The sequence below is a fragment of the Protopterus annectens genome, chromosome 10.part0, assembly GCF_019279795.1.
Source record: "Protopterus annectens isolate FY-2018-M chromosome 10.part0, PAN1.0, whole genome shotgun sequence".
In the NCBI taxonomy this organism is placed as follows: domain Eukaryota; kingdom Metazoa; phylum Chordata; order Ceratodontiformes; family Protopteridae; genus Protopterus; species Protopterus annectens.
Genome location: NC_056744.1, coordinates 358,941,475 through 358,968,502, shown reverse-complemented (window position 1 = coordinate 358,968,502; position 27,028 = coordinate 358,941,475). Strand labels below are relative to the sequence as shown.

General features: G+C 39.3%; 1 protein-coding gene across 1 annotated transcript in view; it reads left to right on the top strand.

Annotated features, from left to right (window-relative positions):
* NMNAT2 (nicotinamide nucleotide adenylyltransferase 2) overlaps positions 1 to 27,028 on the top strand; it is a 1,202,096-nt gene that overhangs the window by 1,006,797 nt on the left and 168,271 nt on the right. Inside the window, exon 5 of the mRNA XM_044085265.1 lies at positions 14,012 to 14,138. Coding sequence (XP_043941200.1) covers positions 14,012 to 14,138 — 127 coding nt within the window. The remainder of the gene's footprint in view (positions 1 to 14,011; positions 14,139 to 27,028) is intronic.

The window sequence follows — 27,028 nt, the reverse complement described above, 5'->3', positions numbered from 1 at the left end:
GAGTGTAAAATATGGCTTCCTATCAGATGTGCAAGACCAAATGCTGCAAATCCCAACACTTTGAATATTAAAGTGTGATTGCAACAACCTAAAGCAAATTACAAACTTCACTGCCATACTTTTAAAATATTTTCCCCTGCACCTGTCATGGGGGCCTATGCCCTCACATCTCTGTTATTTATAAATGCTAATTCCAAGACTTCTTTACCTTCAAGTAGAATGGTACAACAGTTTTGAACTTACACATTTCCCCGTAATTTGTACTTAAAATTCCACACTTCGGATTATTGCATTTACTATTGTCAGAATTTCAGTGAGCACCCTGTGACACATAAAAAATACAGCTTTCTGATTTAACCTTCATATGGTTTTAAGTGATTGTAGTGGTGCTAGTTGTAAATATAAGAGCCTTGGCCAGGTTGAAGTCAGACCAGTACCATAATGACAAGAGATCAACTTACAATAGCTATGATTTAGACGTTTGCACACAAATGTTGATATGATCTCTACCAGTATTGCTCTGCAAGTATGTACTGGCAAATGCTTATTGAATGAGGTCCATGAGGTGCATGGGAAAGGAGCAGCAGCACTATATAATACTGCCTGGGGTATGTGCATAAGGAACAGAGGCCTGGTATAATACTGCCTGGGGCGCGTGCTTGAGGAGCAGCAGCACTATATAATACTGCCTGGGGTATATGCATAACTAACAGAAGCCTGGTATAATACTGCCTGGGGCACATGCTTGAGGAGCAACAGCACTATATAATACTGCCTGGAGTACATGCGTAAAGAGCAGAGGTACTGTATAATAATGCTGGGCTGCATGCAAAAGGAGCAGCAGCTTGCATAATACTGCATGGGGTGCCTCCATCAGGAACAGCGACTCTGTATAACACTGTCTGAGGTGCATGTGTAAGGACCAGCAGCACTGTATAATACTGCATGGGGTGAGTACGTAAGGACCAGCGGCACTGTATAATACCACTTGCGATATGTACATAGGGAGCAGCTGCACTATATAATACTGCAAGGGGAGAGTATGTAATGAGCAGAGGCACTGTATAATACGACTTGCGGTATGTACATAGGGAGCAGCTGCACTATATAATACTGCATAGGGTGAGTGCGTAAGAAGCAGCAGCACTGTATAATGCCACCTGGGGTGTGTGTATAAGGAGCAGCAGTTTGCATAATACTGCATGGGTTGCCTGCATCAGGAACAGTGGCTCTGTATAATACTGCATGGGGTGCATGTGTAAGAACCAGAAGCACTGTACAATACTATATTGGGTGAGTGCGTAAGGACCAGCAGCACTGTATAATACCACCTGGGGTTTGTGTATAAGGAGCAGCAGCTTGCATAATACTGCATGGTGTGCCTGTATCAGGAACTGCGACTCTGTATAATACTGTCTGGGGTGCATGTGTAAGGACCAGCAGCACTGTATAATACTGCATGGGGTAAGTACGTAAGGACCAGCAGCACTGTATAATACCACCTGCGGTATGTACGTAGGGAGCAGCTGCACTATATAATACTGCAAGGGGTGAGTATGTAATGAGCAGATGCACTATACAATACTGCATGGGGTGAATGCGTAAGAAGCAGCAGCACTGTACAATACTACATTGGGTGAATGCGTAAGGACCAGCAGCACTGTATAATACCACCTTGGGTGTGTGTATAAGGAGCAGCAGCTTGCATAATACTGCATGGTGTGCCTGCATCAGCAACAGCGACTCTGTATAATACTGTCTGGGGTGCATGTGTAAGGACCAGTGGCACTGTATAATACTGCAAGGGGTGCATGTGTAAGGACCAGTGGCACTGTATAATACTGCATGGTGTGTCTGCATCAGGAACAGCGACTCTTCATAATACTGTTTGGGGTGCATGTGTAAGGACCAGCAGCACTGTATAATGCTACACTGGGTGAGTGCATAAGGAGTAGCAGCTCTGTATAATACCACCTGCGGTACATACATAGGGAGCAGCAGTTTGCATAATACTGCTTGAGGTGTCTGCATCAGGAACAGTGACTCTGTATAATACTGTCTGGGGTGCATGTGTAAGGACCAGCAGCACTGTATAATACTGCATGGGGTGAGTGCATAAGGACCAGCAGCAGTGTATAATACCACCTGGGGTGTGTGCATAAGGAGCAGCAGTTTGCATAATACTGCATGGGTTGCCTGCATCAGGAACAGCAACTCTGTATAATAATGAATGGGGTGCATGTGTAAGGACCAGCAGCACTGTATAATACTGCATAGGGTGCATGTGTAAGGACCAGTGGCACTGTATAATACTGCATGGGATGAGCATGTAAGGACCAGCTGCACTGTATAATACTGCATTGGGTGAGTGCATAAAGAGCAGTGGCATTGTATAATACCATATGGGATGCATGCATAGGGAGCATATGCACTTGGGGTGCATATGTAAGGAGCAGCAGCACTGTATAATACCACCTGGGTTTGTGTATAAGGAGCAGCAGCTTGCATAATACTGCATGGGTTACCTGCATCAGGAACAGCAACTCTGTATAATACTGCCTAGGGTGCATGTGTAAGGACCAGCAGCACTGTGTAATACTACATTTGGTGAGTGTGTAAGGAGTAGCAGCACTGTATAATACCACCTGGGGTGTGTGCATAAAGAGCAGCAGCTTGCATAATACTGCATGCAGTGCCTGCATCAGGAACAGTGACTCTGTATAATACTGCCTAGGGTGCATGTGTAAGGCCAGGTGGCACTGCATAATACCACCTGGGGTGTGTGCATAAGGAGCAGAGGTGCTATTTAATACCACAGGGGTGCATGTATCAGTAGCAGTAGTGCTGTATAATACTACCTGGTGTGAATGTGTGTGTGTCTGTAAGGAGCAGCAGTGCTCTATAACACCACCTGGGGTGTGTGCTTATGGAGCAATGGCCTGTATAATACCACCTGGGTGCATACATAAGGAGTGGCAGAGCTGTATAATACCACCTGGGATGCATGCTTAAAGAGTGATTGCTTTGTATAATACCTCCTGGGGTGGGTGCATAAGGAGCAGTGGCAGCACACTGTATGGGGTGTATGCAAAGAAGCTGCAACACTGTTTAATATTGCATAGACTGAATGTGTAATCAGCAGTATCACTGCAGAATACTGAATGTGGTGCATGAGTAAGGAGTAACAGCACTGTGCAATACAGCATGGGGTGCATGCATAAGGAGCAGCGGCACTATATAATACCACCTGGGGTGTATACATTAGAGTGGTGACGTAGCATAATATCACCTGGGGTGTATGCATAAGGAGCAGCAATGCTGCACAACACCACCTGGGTTGCATGCACAAGGAGCAGTGGCACTTCATAATACTGACTGGGGTATATGCGTAAGGAGTAGCAGCACTGCATAATACCACCTGGGGTGTATGCATTAGAGTGGTGACACTGCATAATACCCCCTGGGGTGTATGCATAAGGAGCAGCAGTGCTGCATAGCACTGCCTGGGTTGCATGTCTAAGGAGCAGTGGCACTACTTAATACCACCTGGGATATGTGCACAAGGAGAAGCAGTTTGGTTTCTTCAAGGGCAGGTCATGCCTATATAACCTGGTGGACTTTTTCAAAGAAGGTCACCAAAGCAATGGACAAGGGCAAAATGGTGTATCCTGTCTACCTTGACCTAGCCAAAGCATTTGACACAATACCCCACTCAAGCATTGTAGACAAACTCATAAAATTAAGTATAAACCACTTTATCACCCACTGGATAGCTAGGTGGTTCACAAATAGGACCCAAGAAGTTAGGCTAGGGGAGTCTACCTCTACAAAGAGACTAGTCACTAGCAGAGTTCATTAAGGCTCAGTTCTGAAGCTGTTATTTTTTTGGCATCCACTTCCCTGAAGTCAAGGCCAGTGTCAATGGCATATGACTGCCCAAGTTTGTAGATGATTGCAAACTAGGAGCAGTCATAGACACAAATACCCTCTAAGAAGGTGTGACAAAGACTAATAGCCAGTGCCAGAGCCACGGTCTAAAACTCAATGCCAAAAATTGCAAAAATAGTATCCTTTGGGAAGATGGCTACCCCTGGAAAATACCACATTGATAATACACCCCTAAGAGTAGACTCAATGGTCAGAGATTTGGGAGCTGATGTAGGCAGTAATCTGGTCATCAACCATTATGCATCACTCATTTTATATTATGCAACTTGTAAGCAATGGCATGGCACCTAGATCCAAGGATGTCATTGCTCTACTACACTCTGCCTTCATCAGACCAAAGACCGAGTACAACACCCCACCAGGCACATGCAACAACTAGAGCATTCATAGAGCTATCTCAGAAAAATGACGCAGGATGCAAATAACATGCCCTACACAGACCACCCCAAAGCCCTAGCCCTGTACTCAGTCTCCCACAGACTGCTGAGATGCAATCAATCCCAGCTAACAGAGCATCTTCTGATCAAAGTTTGATGGACCAATTGCACATCAACAAACCAAATAGTATCAGAATTATCCAATCCAGGGATCTAAACTATATGTAATACATAGAAGGGACAGCACAGATAAATCAGCAGCAACTATGACAATAATGAACAATGCATTGCCTTCTCTGATACTTGCTTTATGTTTTTTATAGTTATGGGGAGCTTTAGCCTATCCCAGTGAGCAGTGGACATAAGGCAGGAAGTTAATTCTGGGTAGAACTTCAATCCATCACAACTCACACGCACACACACACACACACACACACACACACACACACACACACACACACACACACACACACACACACACACACACACACACTGCAAGCAAACCTACAAGCAGTTTAAAGGATCAACACTTCATGTAATGGCATGTCTTTGAGTTCTGGAAGAGAAGAAGAATGCCTCCATGAAAACCCATGTGGATACAAGGGAGACATCCAAACACCATATAGAAAGTACCCCAATACTTTTTTATTCAAGACTCATAGAAGTGTGGAAAACCCTGAACTGTGAGAAATGAGCTTTTCATGTGTGGTGATACTTTTTGTACTTTCTCTGATTTTCCATGTTTTAGCCAAAAAGTTATCTATTTGTATTGTTTTACTTGTTCTAGGACTTAGTACTGTAGCTTCATTTGCAATTGTAAAAGAATTAAGAATTATGAATTATTACAAGATCTAAGCATTGTTTTTATAATATACAGCACTTCTAGTTCCATTAAGTAGAATTACTTGTAAAAGTTTTCTGTTTTATTTTTAAACTTGCTTCTGGGATCTTAGTGTTGCAATTTATTTCATAATTATGAGAGAATTGTTAACTACTTAATGGTCTGAGCCTAATTTAGTCTTTTATTACTATATTTTTCCATAAACAGTGTTAAATCTCTGCATAGTATTGTGCCTTAAACTATAGTTTAGATTACAATACTGGCAATATTGTAATTTTTGCTGTAGGATTTGCATTCTACAGCTGGTTGCATTTCAGTATTGCTGCTAGAGTCTTACATTCTGCTTATCATTTGCGTGGTTAATATTGAATTCCAGTGCTTTTCTGTTTGTTACATTACTACTGTTTTCCCCTGTTTTTGTGTCTGCCCGTCCCCTACTGATACATTAAGTACTGCTATCCTTGCTGCTCCCTACTCTCAGAGCAGTAGTTACATTTGGGTCTATATTACGTGATCAAATGGTCAAATAGTCGAACACGTAATAATCGACCCATAATAATCGAACCGTCACAGTGTCAAATGGAAAAGAAAAAAAGAAAAACCCACCCAAAAAAAAAACATTTGAACACTCTACGCAGGGGGGCAAGCCCCCCTGCACCCCCCCCGCTACTTAAATATACCAACTCCGAGATCGCACTACATTACAGACAATGGAAGACTTCCATTTCCGCACTGAACGGAGATCTCCATTGAACCGTTCGACATTGTGGCGGTTCGATTATTATGGGTCGACTATTATGTGTTCGACTATTTGACCATTCAATCACATAATATAGACCCGTTACATTTTCCCTGCCCCCAAAGGGGTCATTGACTTGTAGCTCAGAGTTATAAGACTAAGAACTGTGATTGGCTACAGGTTCTGAAGCCAAAGAGCCTCACTATTGGCTTTATTTGACTGGATTCCTCTCCAGCTAGTCAGCTATAACAAGCACAGAGTTACACCCACTCAGGGTCTTTTATTCTCTTAGAAGTGTGGAAAGCCCTGAACTGTGATAAATAATCTTTCCATTGAAAACAGAAGAAAAAAACTGTTCTGAGCTTTTTTCTCTATAAGAAATCTGCAATATCTATACATCCTTTGAAATCCACGTTTGAGGCTTAAATAATCTTCACCAAATGCAAATAAATACCCCATGAGCTGTAGTAAAAAATTAGTCATTTTATTACACCTTAGCTTGTCCATACAGACAACATCCTATTGAAACCATGGACACACAACTTCTTTAGGCAGCCTGATTGAAATTGGAATCTTCAGTGCAAGAATTGTACAGTACTGTCTGATGATCATCTATTACTCAAACAGCATAACACAGTGCATGAGAGATGTACATATATAATGTTGTTAGAGGCAAAAATCTCACACATAGTAAACACAGACACCAAAATTGTCAACAGTACACCACACATCACACCTCTGCAAGGCCAAAACAATACACGTAATCCATCATATGCAGAGGTTTTAAATACTAAATTGCCAAAAAGTGGCACAAAGTGGCACAAAGCATACTCAGCAAATTAAGGCTACCACCTGACATAGTACAAGGAATCCCAAAGCCATGGATGCTGAGCCTATAAGGCAGGCAACTACCGAGCCAGACATTTTAGTTATAGATGACCCCATTGTAAAAAATACAGGTGTATGTCTTACCAGGTTGATGGTTAGTCGCTTGTCTGGTGCCAGGATCCATCAGATCACGCATGCACTCAGGTCCTTCATAGTACATGTGCATGTCGGTGACTGGAGATGTACCTCCCCAGTCTTAATGAAGAGAGACATGATGGAGCTCTTAAACTATATGTCCCAGGCAAGTAAGAACCTAGCACTGAGCAACATTTTACATTCTCCAAAGATGATGTCACAACACGAGTAAAATATAATTGACATCAATAACTGGCTACGTTTTTGGTGTCGGTTGAAGGGGGGTCTAATATTTGTCAGTATGGGAATATATGATCAACAGACCACATTGCTTTGACCAAAGATGGCTTTCATTTGTTTCAATTATTGCCAAAGACATTGTCCACCCCCATAGTGTCCATTTTAGGCAATGCCAACGTAATGAAGCAAGCAAAGGAAATTATGAAGGTATTACAGATCAATGTTAGGAACCTGAACAGGAAACTTCACTCCATAGAAGCACTCCTCACCTTGGAGGATGTAGACATCTGTGTAGTGACTGAAACATGGTTAAAACATCAGAGAGCATTCCAGCTGTGCACTGATTTAACACCTTCCACATGTTTAGGCCAACTACTGCGCAGGAGGAAAAAATGGTGGAAGTGTCACAATCCTCATCTAGTAGAAACTCAGATCAAGGCTGGTAAAGCAGTATGATGCATTAGAGCCTCTTCATGTCCATATAACCATCAGAGAGGTACTATACCATATATAAGCTAGTTATAGAACTCCCTCTATGACACAATAAAGCCACAATGCCTATCTACAGGAAATGGAATCACTCAGTATTAAACCAAGTACCATCTTCCTAATTTTTCTAAACTATTCAACTACAGATAAGGAACTTGCACCACCACTAGTGCACAAGCACATGAATTGCTGGACTTTGTCAATACAATTAGTCAGAGTACCCAGTGGGAGGATCAATATCTTGGATTTTGTCTGTACTAATATGGAGGCATCTTGCAATATCCCATGTGTATCATTGTTACTTGTTAGGTCTGACCATAAAGCTTTCTCCTTTGAAATAAAGTTGAAAGCAAATACCCATTCCACCCAAGGTACCTTTATTAATTTCTCTAAGACAAACTACCTACTCCTAAGTGATCAATTGGCAAGCTTCAGATCCCCACCAAACCCAGTTAACTCTGCTGAATACTGGGAAATGTACACCACCACCACACCATACCAGCATGTAAACAGCTGCATAGATGTAGCTGTACCCTTTTGGAAGATGCACTTGGACAAACCTCAGAAGCAACCCCTCCTTGATGGAACTATAATGTCAACAAGCTTTACAGTAAAAGGTGGAGAATTTTTATTAAATTAAGAAGAGTAATTCCCATAGTATTAGAGCCCTTGCCACTTAAATAAACAACTTAGGAACGTAATAAAATCCACCAAAGCCAAGTTTAAGGCTGCAATAACTACCAAGCCAAAGAAAATTAAGAGGCCATTTTTAGTTATGTCTGTAGTCTCAGAGATCCAATGCAGCAATGTGCTGAGCTGATTATGAAACAATGTTACCTACACTGAGGCTGGAGATATAGCTAACCTACTGGCTGATTAATTAAGCTCAAACTTTACCCCTCCCTCCCTTCTTTCTATCTCACAAGCTATACCTGAAACCAACTTGCCTCCAGCTATCACACAAGACCAAGTCCTTAAAGTATAATTAGAAACTAAAAATACTGCTTTGATGAGTCCTAAGAATATCCCTGGATGCAACTTAAATATTATTGTGGATAGCATAATAGTTAATGTGTTTACCTCAAACACACAATGTGCCGGGTTTGATTCTTACCTTTGAGAAAATTGGATAGGCTTAAAATAGTCCACAAGGTCAGCTTACCTAGTACTTACCTATGAACCTATGAAGCATGATTTAGCCACCCCCTAACAACTGTTAAACCTTAGCCTCCATACAAGTTTTGCACCAAACAAATGGAGAGCGGCTACAATATTTCCCTGCATATAAGGGAGGACTTCCACAGACCCAGGAAATTACAGACCCATAGGTCTGACCATCCTCATATGAAAAGCCATGAAAAGACGTATCATGGCACTAAATATTAAGGACATAGGAAACCTCCAAACACTGGACCTATCTCAGTTTGTATTCATCAAGGACAGGTCATGCTTACTCACCGGAGTTCTTTGAAGAGGTCACCAAAGCAATGGATGAAGGTAAAATGGTACACATCACATGCTTTGACCTGGCCAAGGCTCTTGACACAGTGCCTTACTTGGGTATAGTGTAAAAGCTAAATAAACCTATACATCACCTGCTGGATGTTGGCGATCAATATAGGGGAAGCCACCACCAAAAAGAGACCAGTCATCAATGGAGTCACTCAGGGTTCTGTGGTGGGACCTCTCTTGTTTGGCACATACTTCTCTGAATTAAAAGCCAATACCAAAGGGTTCTGGCTGACTAAGTTTGCAGATAGCTGCAAGCTAGGAGGATTTATTGCATACACAAATGACTTAGCCTTCCTGCAGAAAGGTTTGTCCCAAAGAAATAAATGGTGCCAGAATCATAGACTGAAACTAAATGCCAAAAAATGCATTATTGTATCCTTTGGGAAGTCATCTTCCCTGGGGAACTGCCACACTGACAATATGCTCCTGAGAGCTGACACTGTTGATTAGAATTTGGGAACTTAATGTGGACAGTAGCCTAACTTTAACTCTTATAAAAAAGTCCTTCTAGATTGCACAGCTTATAAACAAAGGGATTGTGACTACATCTAGAGATGTAATTGTTTCCTTTAATGCAGTCTTCATTTGGGCAATTATTGAGTGCAATGTTCCTGTGGCATGTGTCTGTCCAGACACATGCAACAGATTGAATGCACACAGACATACCTTAATAAAAGGATACAAGGCCTAAACAATATGTCTTACAATGGACAACTTCAAAGCCCCGCCACAATACTTGGTATCCTATAGACTGCAAAGAGGTGACCTATGTCTGGCATACAAGGCATCTTCTGACCCAATACTAATGGACCTACTGCATATTAGCAAGACAAAAGGCATCAGAAATTCTTGGACTAGGTACCTAAACCTCTTCTACAATATCAACAGAACATTTTGGAGGGACAGGTTTATCTCAAAAGGATACCACTGCTCTGGAACAGATCCCCCCATCCATGTAAAATAAAGCTCACCCTGTCTTTATTAAACTGCAACTTGGATATATGGATTCCTAATAGAAATTTTAAATCAGGACTGCCTCCTGTACTAATGATGGACAAAGGCAGCTCCTAAATTCTTTATCCTATGCCTGGGTTCCCTGAAATTATGTATGATATGATCCCAACTATTTTCACTAGGGGTACTATACAATTATTGACCATGGGATGGGATGGGATGGGTAAGAGCAATGTAAAACCAAACAAGACAGGTTAAGTTGAGTATCGAAAGGGAAGCCAGCTAGGCTTAAAATGGCCTGTATGGGGAAGCTAGCCTTGTGCTTTCCTATGAACCTGTGAATAAAGAACCGAACGACGACCCAAAACTGTGAGGCAGCAATGCTCACATGCTGCCCACTGTATTTGTTTGCAGCATTTATACATTTATAAATGATGTTGTTGGAGATTTATTTCTGTAATGATATCTTTCTTTTTTTAATATTGTAGAGGTAGGCAGTATGTGGAATATGTAATGCTGTTTGATTAAATAGCTTATGTTTAATGGTTACCTATTTGCTGGAAAATTAAAAAATATATATACTGATAGACTCAAGAACATATATGAACATCTTAAATGACCATAATTTCTGAACAACAAAAAGATAGGACATGTTTGAAAACCACAAAAACAAGATTGTCTGAATATTATTGGGACGGACTAATTCCAAATAAAGGTTATATTGAAACAGAGGTAAGTGCACCTAACAAAATTAAAAAAGTGGTATTTTATGTCTTATGAGGTAAACTTAACTGCTAATTTAAGAGTAGTGTGTATAATGAATACAAGAAAGAAGAATGCAAAATATCAAGTAATAAACCGGATTTATGTTGAAAGAGCAAGGACTATAAATGTTATCTTCAGAACTATTAGATATGCACTGACACGTAGCAGTGTTACATATGTATGTACTCCTGATGTGCACTGACATATGTAGTACATACTTCAGTGCTGCATATGTATGTACTCATGATGTGCACTGTCATGTGTAATACATACACTCAGTGCTACATATGTATGTACTCATGATGTGCACTGTCATGTGTAGTACATACACTCAGTGCTACATATGTATGTACTCATGATGTGCACTGACATATGTAATACATACACTCAGTACTACATATGTATGTACTCATGATGTGCACTGACATATGTAGTGCACACCTTCACTGGTACATATGTATGTGCACAGGATGTGCACTGGAATATTGTGTACATACACTCAGTGCTACATATGTACATATTCATGATGTGCACTGACATATTGTATACATGAACTCAGTGCTACATATGTACGTGTACATGATGTGCACTGACAAAAGTAGTACATACACTCAGTGCTACATGTGTGTACTCATGATGTGCACTAACATATGTAGTGCATACTCTCAGTGCTGCGTATGTACGTACTCATGATGTGCACTGACATATGTAGTTCCTACACTCAGTGCTACACATGTAGGTACTCATGATGTGCATGGGCATATGTAGTACATACACTCAGTGCTACATATGTACGTACTCATGATGTGCACTGACAAAAGTAGTGCTTACACTCAGTGCTACATATGTACATACTCATGATGTGCACTAACATATGTAGTGCATACTTTCAGTGCTACATATGTATGTACTCATGATGTGCACTGACATATGTAGTTCATACACTCAGTGCTACACATGTATGTACTCATGATGTGCACTGACATATGTGCATACTTTCAGTGGTACACTTGGATGTGCAGATGACCTGCACTGAATTATATGTCATATATACCCTCTGTGGTACACGTGTATGAGCAGATGACATGCAGTGACATATGGTATGCACAGCATACATTGTTAGTATATTAACATAATGTGTGCTGATATGTGAACTGTGTAAACTCAGTGGTCCACATGCATATGCACAGGATGTACCCTGACATATGTAATACACACCTTCACTGATACATATGTATGGGCACATGATGTGCATTAACATATTGTGTACATACACTCAGTGGTTCATATATATATGTGCACATAATATGCACTGACATATTTAGTGCATACACTCAGTGCTACATATGTATGTACTCATGATGTGCACTGACATATGTACATACCCTGAATGGTACACTTGTATGTGCAGTTGACATTCACTGACATATGTCATACATACCCTCAGTGGTACACTTGTATGAACAGATGACATGTTTTGATATATGATGTACATGCATTCATTTTACACTTGTATGTGAACATCATGTGAACTATGTGAATTGTGTAAACTCACATGCATATGCACATGATATGCACTGATATATGTAGTACATAGACTCAGTAATACATATGTATGTTCACATAATGTTCACTGACATATGCAGTACGTACTCTCAATGGTACAGATGTATGAGTAGTTGATATGCACTGCCATATGAAGTACATACACTCAGTAGTACACATGTATATGCAAATGATGTGCACTGACATGTGTAGTACATACCCTCAGTGATATACTTAAATATACAGATAGTGACATACAGTGCACATACATTCATTACTACATTTGTATTTGGATATGATGCGCACTGATGTGATGTCTGGTGTACATGCACATAGTTATATCCGTGTATGTAAATGTCATGTGCACTGATATGTGGATCATGTGTACTCAGTGGTCCACATGCATATGCACATGGTGTGCCCTGATATATCATGTGCATAAACTCAGTTATGCATATTTATGTACATATTACATCCATTGATGAATGGAATGCATATACTGAGTGGTAAATCTGGATGCACGTAATCAGTGATGAGTGAATTACAGAACCTCATTGTTACAGCTGTATGTGCATATGAAGTTCACTAATGTATGGTGTAGACACATTAACTGATGAATATATATACAGACATGATGGGCTCTTCATTGCTCTGTGATTTGCTCTGAATGTTGTACACAAACAACATCTCACAAGCAAATTGTTTCTTACAGATAGCATCACATGCAATCTCTTTCAACTAACAGGAAGAAACAACTTTGAAGACTGAAGAAAATAGGATGGGGCAATATAAGGAAATACTTTTTCCTTGTAGGGTGACCGATGTATACAACAGCCCTTTTGTAGAGGTTACAAGGTCAATCTTACTGGAAGGAATTCAAGAATTTGAGCAAACAGAAGGCCTTTGTCAGTAGCGCTAAAAGAAGGTTTAAAACAATGCATATCAAGCAGTTGAAATTATAAAAAACTAAAACTAAAAGTCCATTAAAATGAGTTATATATACATATGTGAGATGGGAAAGTTACACTGGATATGAATATCAATTAAAAAGTACATAAACGAACTGTGCAGGTTAAATAGTTCTTGTCTAATTAGGAAATGTGTGTTTCTCTGATTCATTTGTGTTCTCTACCTCCTGTTTTTCCCCATGTGCTATAAGGAAAAGAGTCTTTTGTCTCTCTCTTGGAGGATGGTTGTTTGTGATTTGTTCATTTCTCCTGCCCTTCTTTAGTGATTTTGTTTGAGGCACTTCCACTTTAAAGTCATGGTTAGTAGTATATGGAATGAAGCTTAAAGGTCTTTGTTAGGGCTAAAATGTCATGCTGCAGACCTGAGATTATGAGAATTCTGCTTAGCATCACACTTCCATTGAATACAGGAAGAGTCCCTTCACTGTCAGTGCTGGGACTATCCTTTGCTATGGACTTTGTAATAACTCCTACATTTGCAGCCAGCAGCACTGGTCTTTTCTGTACCAAGTTTTAATCATTGTGGCACATACATGAGGAAAGCTGAAAAGGAAAAACATTAATTGTGTGCATTTTTTGTGTATATGTGGGGGTGCTCAACACTAGAATTTCAAAAGTTGAAAAAAAACCACGGTGAAGTTTTACTAATACTGACTTTTTTGCCTTCCAGAGGGTGACTGGCTGCATCTTGTCCAATGTGAACACACCATCTTCTACCCCTGTGATTGGACAGCCACAGAATGGAACCCGCCCCATATATCAGAGCACTGATGTCTCAAACAGCAAACCCACTGCAGGTAAGCACATGTGGCCTTAATTTTGTATAAACATTATTTGAAGAAACAGCACAGAAGGATGTTGAATTACAGACCCTTGTCTGCAGTAACATGAAAAGAGTGGGGCTATCAGACAAGGACAGACATCAGAAATGCTACCCATGCATCCTTGCTTTTCCCATATTTGCTCACATCTGTTTACTAAAATTCATGTAAAGCCTTGAACCATAATGGTTGTTTTAAAAAACACACTTGGGAAGAGAAAATATAGCATGCTGAAAAGTTCTTGGAAACATGAGTAACATTTAAAGTCAGGCTGTGAAGCAATTTGTTCAGCACCACGGACAGCGTATTGCTTTTATTACTGTAATACATCAGAAGCGGCAGAACATTCTTTTTCTTTGATGTCTAGAAAGACAGTAAAAAAACTCTCCTGAGATCATGTCAAAAGAACTGAACTGGCAGCTCTTCCACTGTGTCTGTATCATGTTTCTACATTATTCTAAGATGCTACTCGTACTTATGGGAAGAAGTGCAAAAGACGTCCCTGGCTTAATGAACAGCATGTATAGTATTGTTGTTATTATTATTATTATTATTATTATTATTATTATTATTATTATCATTATGTTATTATTATTATAAGTATTGTTGTTATTATCCACAGTGGATAATGGCCATGTTATTCCTGAAACAAAGCATTTCTTGGGTGGCGTAAGCCAGGGAACCTTGTTGGCTAGGTTTACGTAGGCCCTCGGGCCGATAGCCTAGTACCTACCTATGAACCTATAATACTCCTTTTCAGGTACAGTATGCAAGAATGCCAGCTAACAGCTTCATACTAAATTTAGCTGTGCTTGCCCTGACTGTCTGTTATCATAGCATCTTGGATAGCACATGGCATAGTTATTAGTAACAAATGTACATCACCTTCCAGAGGTACATTTTAAGTAAGTAGGACATTTGATTAGTAACTGGCTACTTACTGATGTCTCAGAAATTATAGTGAGCCCTATGTAAAGCTTTGTGTGTATGTGTGCATCCATTTCTGCGTGTGTGTGTGTGTGTGTGTGTGTGTGTGTGTGTGTGTGTGTGTGTGTGTGTGTGTGTGTGTGTGTATGTGTGTGCATTTAGATCTCTGAGTACAGCCTTAGACATTAATTTGAAAATGATTTTTCTAGTGTTTACACCATTTTTAAATCATACAACTTTACACAAACTTCCTTTAAAAATAACAGACATTTTACAGTTAATTTACAAGCTGTCAAATAAATCATCATGTTAGTGGTTCCTTATCGACAGCTTGCAAGCTGTCGAACATTTTTTTTAATTTCAGTGAGGGGGAAACACCAAATGGGTGAACTTCTCATTGTTACAGTCCTGGTCTTCAGAAAGGGTATGAAAAATAATTTTTAAAAAAATATGAGGGTTTATTTCAGATGTGTGCTCCTTGTCAGTTTTATATTCCATTATAGATTTGTGATTACTGTTTTTGGGAATATAATACATTGTAAGATCCCAACTGATCAAAACAAACTTCTCACATCTGTAGCTCAAATTACTCAAAGTTGCACATCATTAAACTAGTCAACTGCACAGAAGTGAAAGTTATTTTTGCTGAGGGGAACGGGTGGGCCTTCATGTCTGAGGTTTTGTAATCTTTGAATTTGAATAAGAATTTGGAGGCCACAGTCCTGACCTGGAGAGGCAAGACATCCTGAAAATAAATTGTACTTAAGTATAGCTGAGAATTAGGACTGATATTTGATACGATTTTATGTGACATTCAGAAGTGCAAGCACTGAAGTGTGATTAGGTTTGCATATATACTATTTTTGCAGTGTCTTGGAGAATTTCCCATAGTCCGAGGTACACTGATCTCAGACTTGGTGTATATATAAGTAAAATGGGTTTGAGGAGGATGCAGCCCTCCATGTTGAGGATAAAGGGGACCACTGCAAAAAAAAAAAATTAAAAGTGTTTTCAATTTTCACTGTGCTACCTTGGAAAGTGCTCTTTAGTACTGGCACTTGTCAGTGTCCAACTGTGATATCTTATACTCTAGCCATGCAGCTGTGAAGCTTCCAAATTCAGCAAAGTATAAATTCAGACAGTTTACTTCAATAAACTTTGATATGGTGATTCAAGATTTGGTGACTTAACATGGCAGCCAAAAAGAATCAGATCTTATCTTTGAAACATGGAAAACTAAAGTGGTAGCATTTTTCTAGAAAAGATATAAACAGAGCTATGTCTTCCCTTTCTTGCTCAGTCTTCAAGTATAGTCTAAAGATAGAGTTATTTTTTAAAAAAAATAATTTTATGTGCAGACAGAATAATAATAATAATTATATAATGCATTGCATGTGTTGGGGCATGTATAATGGCAAGATAAAGTAGGATAGAAATGCAAGCAGATTATAAAATCGGATTGACAGCTTACAGACATTGTACAGGGTTAGAAATATGCCAGGAAAAGAGCATGGTCAGTCTTTCAAATCTGCCTGAATGTTACAGCTAGCTTACTCAGCAACAGAGGTAGATGGACAGGTTGAGTTAGTCCTGTGGTCAGTAGTGGCCATCACTTCTAATGTTTGAATGAGTACAGATACTTGCACTAAGAAGCCTGACAATTGGACTCCTTACCCAATGAGGCATTTGCCACATTGATAACTGCACTGTATTTTACATTTGATTTGCAGTACATCAGACTTGGATTGTTAATGGTGGTTTATCTGGCCAATGTTAATGTTTCTTTAGCTTCAAAATTGATTATGGCTGAAGGAGCACATGCCTTCAGGAGAGCTTCACTAAAATGTTATATTTATCTACAGTTCACTCCATATGGCATGTTTAGAATTGTATTGCTAAGATAATGTGCTTTGAGACAATTTTTTATACCTGGCAAAGTTATTTCTATTTCATTTAATGTATTTTAAAAGATGCAATTCTGACATCTCAATATTTTAAATCATACCTTTCAACTGTTCAGAATTTCACATTTGTTGTCTGATACTTTTTTTTCCTTATAAAATGTGTGGTTTTCTGACAAATCATTAAGGACAGAAGTCAGTAAATAATGACAGACATTTGAGTTTCAGACTTCACATCCTTAAGAAAATGTATACTAATGCAAAACCTGTTATACTGGCAATGTCCTAAGTTTATAATATTTTGGGTTTTTGTTCCCTTCCCCCATTATTTTTGTCCTTGCACTAAGAAGCTGAGAGGTATGCTTTAAAGGCAACAAAGGATGTTGCAACAAAAGAGTATGGCTTCAAGTAGTGCAAAAACTACAGAGGCAGATGAGCTCAGATGCAAACATGGGTGTTGGTTAATTTATGTAATTAATTCATTCATATTTGTTTACCAAGGTAGTGCACTGATCGATATTGACCAATTTCAGGCTCAGCTCATATGAAATACAAAATATTTCCCAAACAAAAAATACAGAAATGTAAGCAATAACAGAGTAGTTCAAACTACGTACATAGAAAAAAATGTGCATATACATTCTAGTGAGCAAGCACAGTACAATACACAATCAAGCAGAGTGTAATGTACAATATATACATTAGTTTCTATAGTGGGTCAATCTTTACTGAATCTGAAGAGAAGAGACTCTGAAAGGAGATAGGTTAAGTGATCTGCCCTGTGTTGAAGCAGAAACATTTTGTTTGGATGAAGAAGTAGTTTTGAGTTGCATTCTGAATGTGTGGTGTTGATTTCCTTAATGTCGATGGGAAGAGCTTACCAAAGAGTAGGTACCTGAGAGGAGATAACATGTGCAGTGCTGTGGAGTTTGGTTCTAGGGGTAATGAGAGAGGGTGTGACAGAGCATGTGCAGTGCTGTGGGGTTTGGTTTCAGGGATAATGAGAGAGGGTGTGACAGAGCATGTGCAGTGCTGTGCGGTTTGGTTCTAGGGGTAATGAGAGATGGTGTGACAGAGCATGTGCAGTGCTGTGGAGTTTGGTTCTAGGGGTAATGAGGAGGTTTTTGAGAATTCTAGCTGCAAGGGGAGTAAATGTCTGGAGCTGGAGTAGTTTGTAGCATTAGGATCCTAAAAGTAGGTTAGATCTTTGTTTTATGGGTAGCCTTTTGGCTTATTCCAGGGTTATATATTGATGGTCACAAAGAGGTGCATTTGTAATGAATGGGCAGATGCTGTTAGAGATAGTCTAGATTGTGGCAAAGTTTTTCTTGGAGGCAGAAGCAAAAATTGGGAGCCCATATTCAAGTTGAGAAAAGAGAAATCTTTTGCCAATTGCTGGTGTGGCTTGTTGGGATAGAAGAGGGGAGATCTTTTTGGCCCAGAATAGGAGATAGTTTTATTTTGGCGTTCACTTTGTCTATGTGGAAATGGAAGTTTAGTGACTGATCAATCCATAATCCTAGGTATTTGAAAGTGGAGATTGTCTCTCTGGAATGGATGTGCAGATCAAAGATAGTTAAAGAGTCAGGTGCTTGCTAAATAGTATGTGGGGTTCCAACAAGCATAGTTTTGGTCTTGGTGGAGTTGAGAAGTAGTTTGTGGTTTATGAGCCATTGGTGGACCTCATGTGAGTTTGACTGGAGGTGGCATTGAATTCTGGTGTGAGAGTGACCTGATCAGTAAATGACCATATCACCAGCACAGATGAGAACAGTGAAGTGTGTAGAAACATAACATGCATCTGTACAAAGCTGCCCATTGTTAAGTACTCTTATAAGAAAATAAGTTCATGGAAAATAAACTGAACTTACTGAATTATATTTGCCAGTAATTTCTGTCAAGGCTCAGTAACTCCTTAAAATAGCACTCCCACTTAAATTAAATTCTGAGGTATGCATTGTCATGAATTTAAACTGACTGATTTAACATTTATGCATCTTTGAAACATACTCCAACATCTTAAAATCTAGCGCTGTTATGATTAGTAAAGGAAGCGGTCATTGAGATACCAACATGGATAAGGCATTGGTGGCATTTCATTTGTTTTGGTAAAAAGAAGGCGGTACATCTACCTGGCAAACCAGGGGATTGGATGTAACAACACCTGCAGTAATTTAAGGGTTAAATTGATCCTAACAGTGTTATTGATTTATTTATCCAGCAGCGGAATTAGGAATAATGACATATAGATTTGAATAGATGCTGATTTATATTCACACATAATTCTAATATCAAATTATACTCCACCATTGCTGCATTCACAAACACCCATGGAATGCTGTCCTTGAAGCAAGTACCAGACAGGAAGCATCAGTTATCCCATCAAAACTCTTGAATGACATCATGCTAAAAGAGAAGGAGTCAAAACCTGTACCCAGAAAAAGGGTGTTGAACCACATAACCTTCTCTAGTAGAACAAAAGGACCTAGTGCCCCCCCAACTAACATACCTATCTGGATACTTCTGTCTACAAGGCCACATTCTGAACTTTTCAGGAATTGGAGTCTGTTCTTGGCCCTCAGGGAAGGCAAGGGCCACTCCATCAGTTTGCCAGGACCATCATTCTTTTTTCCTCTTCTTTACTTTCTTGTTATCTTTTCCATTTTTATTTATATCCCTATTTAGAACTTAATAGGTTTTTCAACCAGTAGCCCTTTGATGTTAAACAAGGCTTTGTATCCTGTCTCTCACCTATTTTTTAGTTTAACTGTACTTAACTCATCTGCTTTACTTATCCTAGCTACTATGCCCTATAAGATGGCCTCATTACCAAGGGTTTTGCATCCAGGAAGAAAGAGGTCATCATTTCTCTCTACTCTTCCCTCATTAGAACAATCATAGAGTATAATTCCCCATTTGGCATGTACCTCACTAGACACCTGCAACAGCTGGAGAGGCCACAAAAGTACCTCACAAAGAGGATCCGAGGCTTTAAACACTTGTCCTATATGGACAGAATCAAACAACTCCAGCTATTGTCTGTCTTATATCGTCTACTAAGAGGCAATCTCTGCTTGACTTACAAAGCCATGTCTGACTCAGCTCTGTTAGAAATGCTACATCTAAAGAAATCTCAATCCCTTCGCACCACATGCTCATGAGACCTCAACCTCATTACCACAATCAACAGAACATGCTGTAGGGACAGGGTCATAACCCAGAGACTGCCCATGCTCTGGAATTGACTTCCCATACATGTCAAGTGGAGCACCTCACTGGCTGTCTTCAAGAGAAATCTTGATGAGAGGATGGGAAATAGAAAGCTCACCCGTGGATCACTCCGGTGGGTCTACTCGACAGAGGCACTGGGAGCTAATTTCAGGTGGCACAATGCCAGGGCACTTCTATGGGCTAGGCTTGTAAAGGCTCCAGGGCCATTAGCCTAGTACACACCTGTGAAGCTGCGAATTACCTAAGCTGTACTCTTGATAAACTTACATTGCTCTCTTCTAGGACCTACAACAATAAGTTCAGGTGTACATTAAAAAGACCCAAGCCTATGTCATTTAAATGGACCCCATCCAGGCTCTACCAGGCTAGGTCCCTATCCTTCAAACCTGACTCTTGTGATACCATAAATCAAACATTTGGGGTGTTGCATCCATTTTCTGGGTAACATGCTGTTGAGCCATTGCCACTGTTTTATGTGAATTAATGGGTTCCCCCAAATAAGTCTGCCAATAATCATTGACCTCACAATTAAAACTTTTGAAACCTTTTGAATAACCAACAAACTTAAAAAAAATTTAGACTGAGCAAATGTCTTTTAGGAGTGCAAAGTAAACCATTACCCCAGAAATGTAAACTCAAGACATCTGGTTTGCTGAATCTCTTATTCATGCCATTCATCAACAACTGAAGCAGAAGTCAGGTCATGCCTGTCACCCCTCTCTAATGTGATCAACACTTACTGGCATCAAGGCTAAATTCTTTCCCACCCAGTTCTACTGCTGAGTCTTTTATGGCACATGAATGGTACGGACAGCCCTACCAGAATAATTTTGCAGCAACCTGTAAGGCAAAACATGTAATGCTGAGTAAAAATACCTTTCCAGCCTTAAGGGTAGTGAACACTTTCTTTAAAGAAGAACAAAACAGAAAAATGAAAAATTAATTGTAGAGGAGCAATTACTTTTGTTATCAGCATTCAAATTATTAATATAGACTATTGTCAAAAGATCCGTGTCATAGATCATTTTCCATCCTAATTTAAAAAACAACAGCATTCAAGTGTGTATTGTTTGTTTAAAAACATAGTTTATTAAGTAAAATAAAAAGATGAGAAAGATTAGAAGTTTCACCCTTGTCAGAGCTTCATCAGACCTAAATTAAGTATATCAGTAACCAACAATCTATATACTTATGTATTTTCCATATAATAAGCTATGTAGATTACAACAAAGGTTTTAATCCAAGTGGAATTTAATAGATTGCATTCAAAGATAATGATTGGAAAAATAGTACATGCATAGTGTGCATCATTATAGTGACTGGTGCGTTTTACTCCTTATCAGAGTAAGTGCAAAGTCGTATGCCTGATTGTTGATAAGTGTGTTGGATATAATGACTGCTAACAAAATAAGAATCTAGCCCTGCATTTTTCTCCTATAAATATAATATGACAGATGACAATAAGTCTACACCACCTCTTCTGTGAAACAATATAATCTCCAATATGACAATCAGTTTATATAGACGTATTGCAAGCATAGTCTACTATGCTGGGAAATAAAAATAAAAATATACAAGTCCACCCTAAGAGCAGGGAGAAGGCAAGTGATGAAAGCTATAAATAGTATGAGAGGTTCATAGGTTCATAGATTTGTACTAGGCTAACTGCCCTTGTGGGCCATTTTTAGCCTAGCCAGTTACCACATGTGAGAATCAAACCCTGCACCTTGTGTGTGCAAGGTGAACGCCTTAACCATTATGCCAACCTCCCACCCCTAGTAAGAATGTAGAGTATATCATAGAATACATACTCATGCTGTTCTGATTACACACACAAACCAGTTGACAGCAGTGAGATTAGAACCCCTACCTAGCTTGGTGCAACAGCGAGAGAACTCAGTACTTAACACAAACGCCATGGCACAAGTATTTGTTAATATAGATCATACAGGTGAGGTACATGGGCATAGCCATGTGTTAGTGAGAAATTCTTTGAGAGAGAACTTAAATACATGGAGGTTAGATTTAGTTCTGATTGAATTTGGGATAGAGTTCCATAGTTTGGATATGCGTATGAGTATAAACTTTGCCCCATACTTTTTTCATTTTATAGATTTCAAACAGGTTTTTATCTTGAGAGGGAAATTTGGGAGATAGTAAAGAAGTACTGAGGAGCTAGAAGGGCAGGTGGAGGTATTATATAGTATTTTATGGGTTAGAAGTTACATATGGGCTAGTTGATGTGGGAGTTCTAACCAGATGAGAGCACATAATACAGAGCAGTAATGAGCTTTATGTGGCAGGTTAGCTGCAAACCTAGCCACCATGTTATAGCATTGCTGTAGCTGTGATTTAAGGGAGATCTGGATGACAGTCAAAACAGGTGAGCCATAGAGAAAACAGGGTGAAAGATAAGTGTTAGCTATGCTATGGTGATTCCACTAGAAAGAGTAAGGAACTCTCTTGCTCTGTATAGTAGACCTAGCTTTTTGTTATTTTTAGACAGTTTTGTATGTGAAAATCAAACTTTAAGTTGTCGTCTATGATGACATCAAATGGCATTATATACTTATATAGTCTTGGACTAGACGCTTCCTAACATGGAAAGGGTTGGGAGGATTCTTGAGTAGAGTAAAGTGAATGTCATGGAGAGTGCATTGTTTCACTGAAGAAGTGGTATAGTCTCAGGGAAGTGAGAAATTCCTGAAATACTGCCATCTCAGTCTTTGAATGTAAGAATCACACCTTAGTGATCACATGTTAGAATGCTGATCACTAGTGCGTCACATTTAAGCTTGGGACATAATTACTCATTTTTCTTTAAGATAAAGTTATCTTCTCTAAAAAATCCTTATAGAGTTTGGAATGGACTCCTTTTACTAGTAGAAATCAGACAAAAGTGCCTCATTTTTTTTGTAGATATGTAGGTGGATATTATTGCTCTCATTACAAGAGTCTCACCAAGCATTTTCTCAGTATTTTGAAATATCAGCCTCCCCATTTCTGTGATCCATACAGCTGACTGCCCACCAAGTGATGGACATTATTTTAAATTTATCCCAACTTCATACTAAAAAACATCTTTGTAAAAAACTATGAAAATCTCCTAAAAGAACACCACCCAAATGTAACACCAGGAACAGTAGAATGGTTCCTTTCATTTCGGAAGGCCTATGGTACATTTGTCTGCATTCCTATGTGTACGTCTTTAATCTTTTGCTCATCTCCATATAATTTTCAATACACTGAAAAGCAGCCATCGTGGCTCATCTGCCAGAGAAAGCAGGGACTGGCTAACTAACCAAAGGGCAAGGACTGATTATATAACTAAAACTAACCAAAGGCCAGGACTGACTCTATAACCAAAGGGCAAGGAATGATTACATAACAAACCAATGGCGGAGACTAACTGTATAACTCACCAAAGGGCAAGGACTGATTACATAACAATCCAATGGCAAAGAACTGAATCTATAACTAACTAAAGGCCAATGACTAAATCTATAACTAACCAATACCCAAGCGCTGACTCTGTAACTAACCAATGGCTGAGTACTGACTGTATAACTAGCCAATGGCAAAGGATAGATTCTGCAACTACTCAGCGACCAAGGACTGACTCTATAATTAACCAAAGTCCATGCTCCATATTTATTACCTGTTCCTGGAAAATTCCTGGAGAAAATGATATCACAGTTGTTTATGCTGTATCGCTGCTTCCAGTGGTCTTTTGACAGCAATTCACCATAGATTCAGAATTGGAGCTTGTATCTTAACTGCTCTTCTAATTCTAACAACACCAGTTTTCTAATATGAATAATGCCGATCACAAAGCAGCTGTCTTGTGGATTTAGCTGAAAAGAATGTTCAGTCTTTCACCGCCTACTACTTACTGTCTGTTGTTTAGAGTAACCAGTAACTTTTCTTGCAGTATTGCTGTAATCCTGTTTTCTGTGGTCTTACTCCGCTGATTTTTTTTCATTAGCACTAGTTTAGGAGTGTAATCCATGTTTCTCAAATTGCTGTTGGGTTGACTGACTCAGTATTCATAGTGTATGAATACAAACTGCTTACTTCTTTGCCTCTGCTTTAATTGATGAACCACTTCATCAATGGCAAATCAGTTCCCCTGAGGCTGTATGACCTTGCAGGATGTTATATGGAATACTAAGGTACATGGGGCTTGGGTGTGCAGAGACTGCCTCCTGCTTCAGCCATGGCTTCTGTTTTCATCTTATTTTCCCTACTATCTCTAAGAGTCCATCAGTTAAAACAAACCTGTAATAATGTACCATGTGCAATGGAAAGGCTGCCCTGTGGATGTGCAGCATGGAAACAATCTATGCATTCCTTCAAGTATTGTTTAGAAATGAGATGATATAAGACATTACAATTTTACAGCAGATACCATTACTGCTTCATAACACTCCTGGGGTGCCTTCTGCATAGAGTCTACATGCTTTCCTCTGTACTTGTGGGTTTTCTCTGACAGATATTGTTTCATCTCACATCCCAAAGACATGTTCATAGGTGTTTACTAGGCTAAAGACCACAAGGGCCTTTTTAAGCCTAGCCATGCATCCCAAATCTCTGGCAAGTCCTGTTACTCTTGATAAGTGCAAGAAGGGGCTTGGGAGATGAAACATTTACAAGCAGAGGCCTGGGAAATGAACTATTTACAGGTTGCCTGTGCCATTAAGATATTGGTGCCAAACCAGGGATGAATTCCATTGTCCCCATCCAGTTGTGCAAGTTGCACATGAATTGCGTTAGGGAGGATCTCTGCTTCACATGGATGGGGAGCCTGTTCCAGAGGTGAGGTAGTCTCTGAGATACATAAATGTCTCTCCAACTGGTCTTATTTATATCACAGGTAAGGTTTAAGTCTTTAGAATGGATATTTCTGATGCTGTTTGTTTTGTGGATATGCAGGAGGTCCAACAGAGTGGGATCTGACAATACCCTGTATGACAGGCATAGATCTCCCCTCAACAGCCTGTAGGAGACAGAATACAGGGATAGGGCCTTGTGGTGTTCTGCATAGGACATTTTATTTACGCCCTGTATTATTTTAATAAGGAAGCTTTGTGGACATTCCAGTTGTTGGATATACCTGGTTAGGTACATACCAAAGGGGGCATTGTACTCAATGATAGATCTGATAAATGCTGCATACAGTAGAACAATGACTTCCTTGGACTTAGATGCCATACCTTTGTTTATAAGTTATGCAACATAGAATGATTTCCTCACTACTGTAGACACATGATGATCAAAGGCTAGATTACTGTCTATGTGTGTCCCTAGGTCCCTGACTACTGGGTCAACTCTAAGGGGTGTGTCATCAACATGATAGCTACCAGGGGTGGGTGATTTCCTGAAGGATACTATTATGCATTTCTTGGCATTTAATTTTACTCCATGGCTCTGACACCAGTTGTTTGTCTGTGTCAGCCCCTTCTGAAGAACATTTGTGTCAGGTGGGATTCAATGATAACTCCTAATTTGCAATTATCTTCAAATTTAGTCAGCCAGAGACCACTGACATTGGCCTTGACTTCAGAGAATAAATGCCAAAATGGAGCAGTTCAAGGACCGATCTCTGAGGCAATCCACTTGTGACTGGCCTCTTTGTAGAGGTGGACTCTCAATTCTAACTTCCTGGGTCCTGTCTGTGAGCCAATTGACTATCCACTGGGTGACATACGGGTTTGTACCTAACCTCTTGAGTTTGTCAACAATGCCAGTGTGGGGTATTGTGTCAAATGCCTTGGCCAGGTCAAGGTATGCAGTGTGAACTATTTTGCCCTCATCCAGTGTTTTGGTGACATTCTCAAAGAAGTCCACTAGGTTGAGTAGGCATGACCTGTCCTTGACAAAATCAAATTGGGTTGGGTCCAGTGTCTGGAGGTTTACTATATCACTACTGATAATTTCCATGATAAGTCCTTCCATGACTTTACATATAAGACTAATGAGACTTATTGGTCTGTAGTTTCCAGAGTCTGTAGATGTCCCACCTTTGTGCAGAGGGATGACTGTTGCTGTTCTCCATTCATGTGGCACAAAGCCTGTTTGGAGTCTACAGTTAAACAGCAATTACAAACGGCCTGATAGGTATACCTCTGAACCTAATAACCACAAAAAACGACCACAAACTATGAACAAGAAACCAGAAGCACAATAACAAGTGTCGGACTGCCAACGAATAATATCCAAAGTTTTATTACAAAAGATGATAAGCGCTTTCGGCTGTGTAATACCAGCCTTCATCAGACAATTTAAAAACAGATATTACATTGCTTTTAAACCTTGTGGGTAATGAGCAATTTATCAATTAACCAATGGTAATGAATTTCAGTAACATTCATCATTAGTATGAACTTTTTCACCTTTCTCCATGAGGTGTCCCTCTGTCTATTTTACATTTCAAGTGTTACAAAATTTGTTTATGAACAAATGTTTAAAACCAACATATATACTGAATATGTAATACATTATATATTAAAACATTCATAAAATATGACTTCTAAAATGTGATACGTAACCTAAAATTATTTCACTACTGACCATATTTATTTATTTATTTATTTATTTGTTTTATTTTATTTTATTTTACCTCATTTTACCTCTTTTTTCAGGCATATTTTCATATGTATTAACTTATAAATTTTGATTAACTTATAAATTTTAATTATTTTTTGATTAAACCTATATATACATAAATATACATAAATACTGGATAGGAAACCCATCACCTATTAGAAGCTCTAAGCTTTAATATGCTAGTAATCGAGATGGAATCAT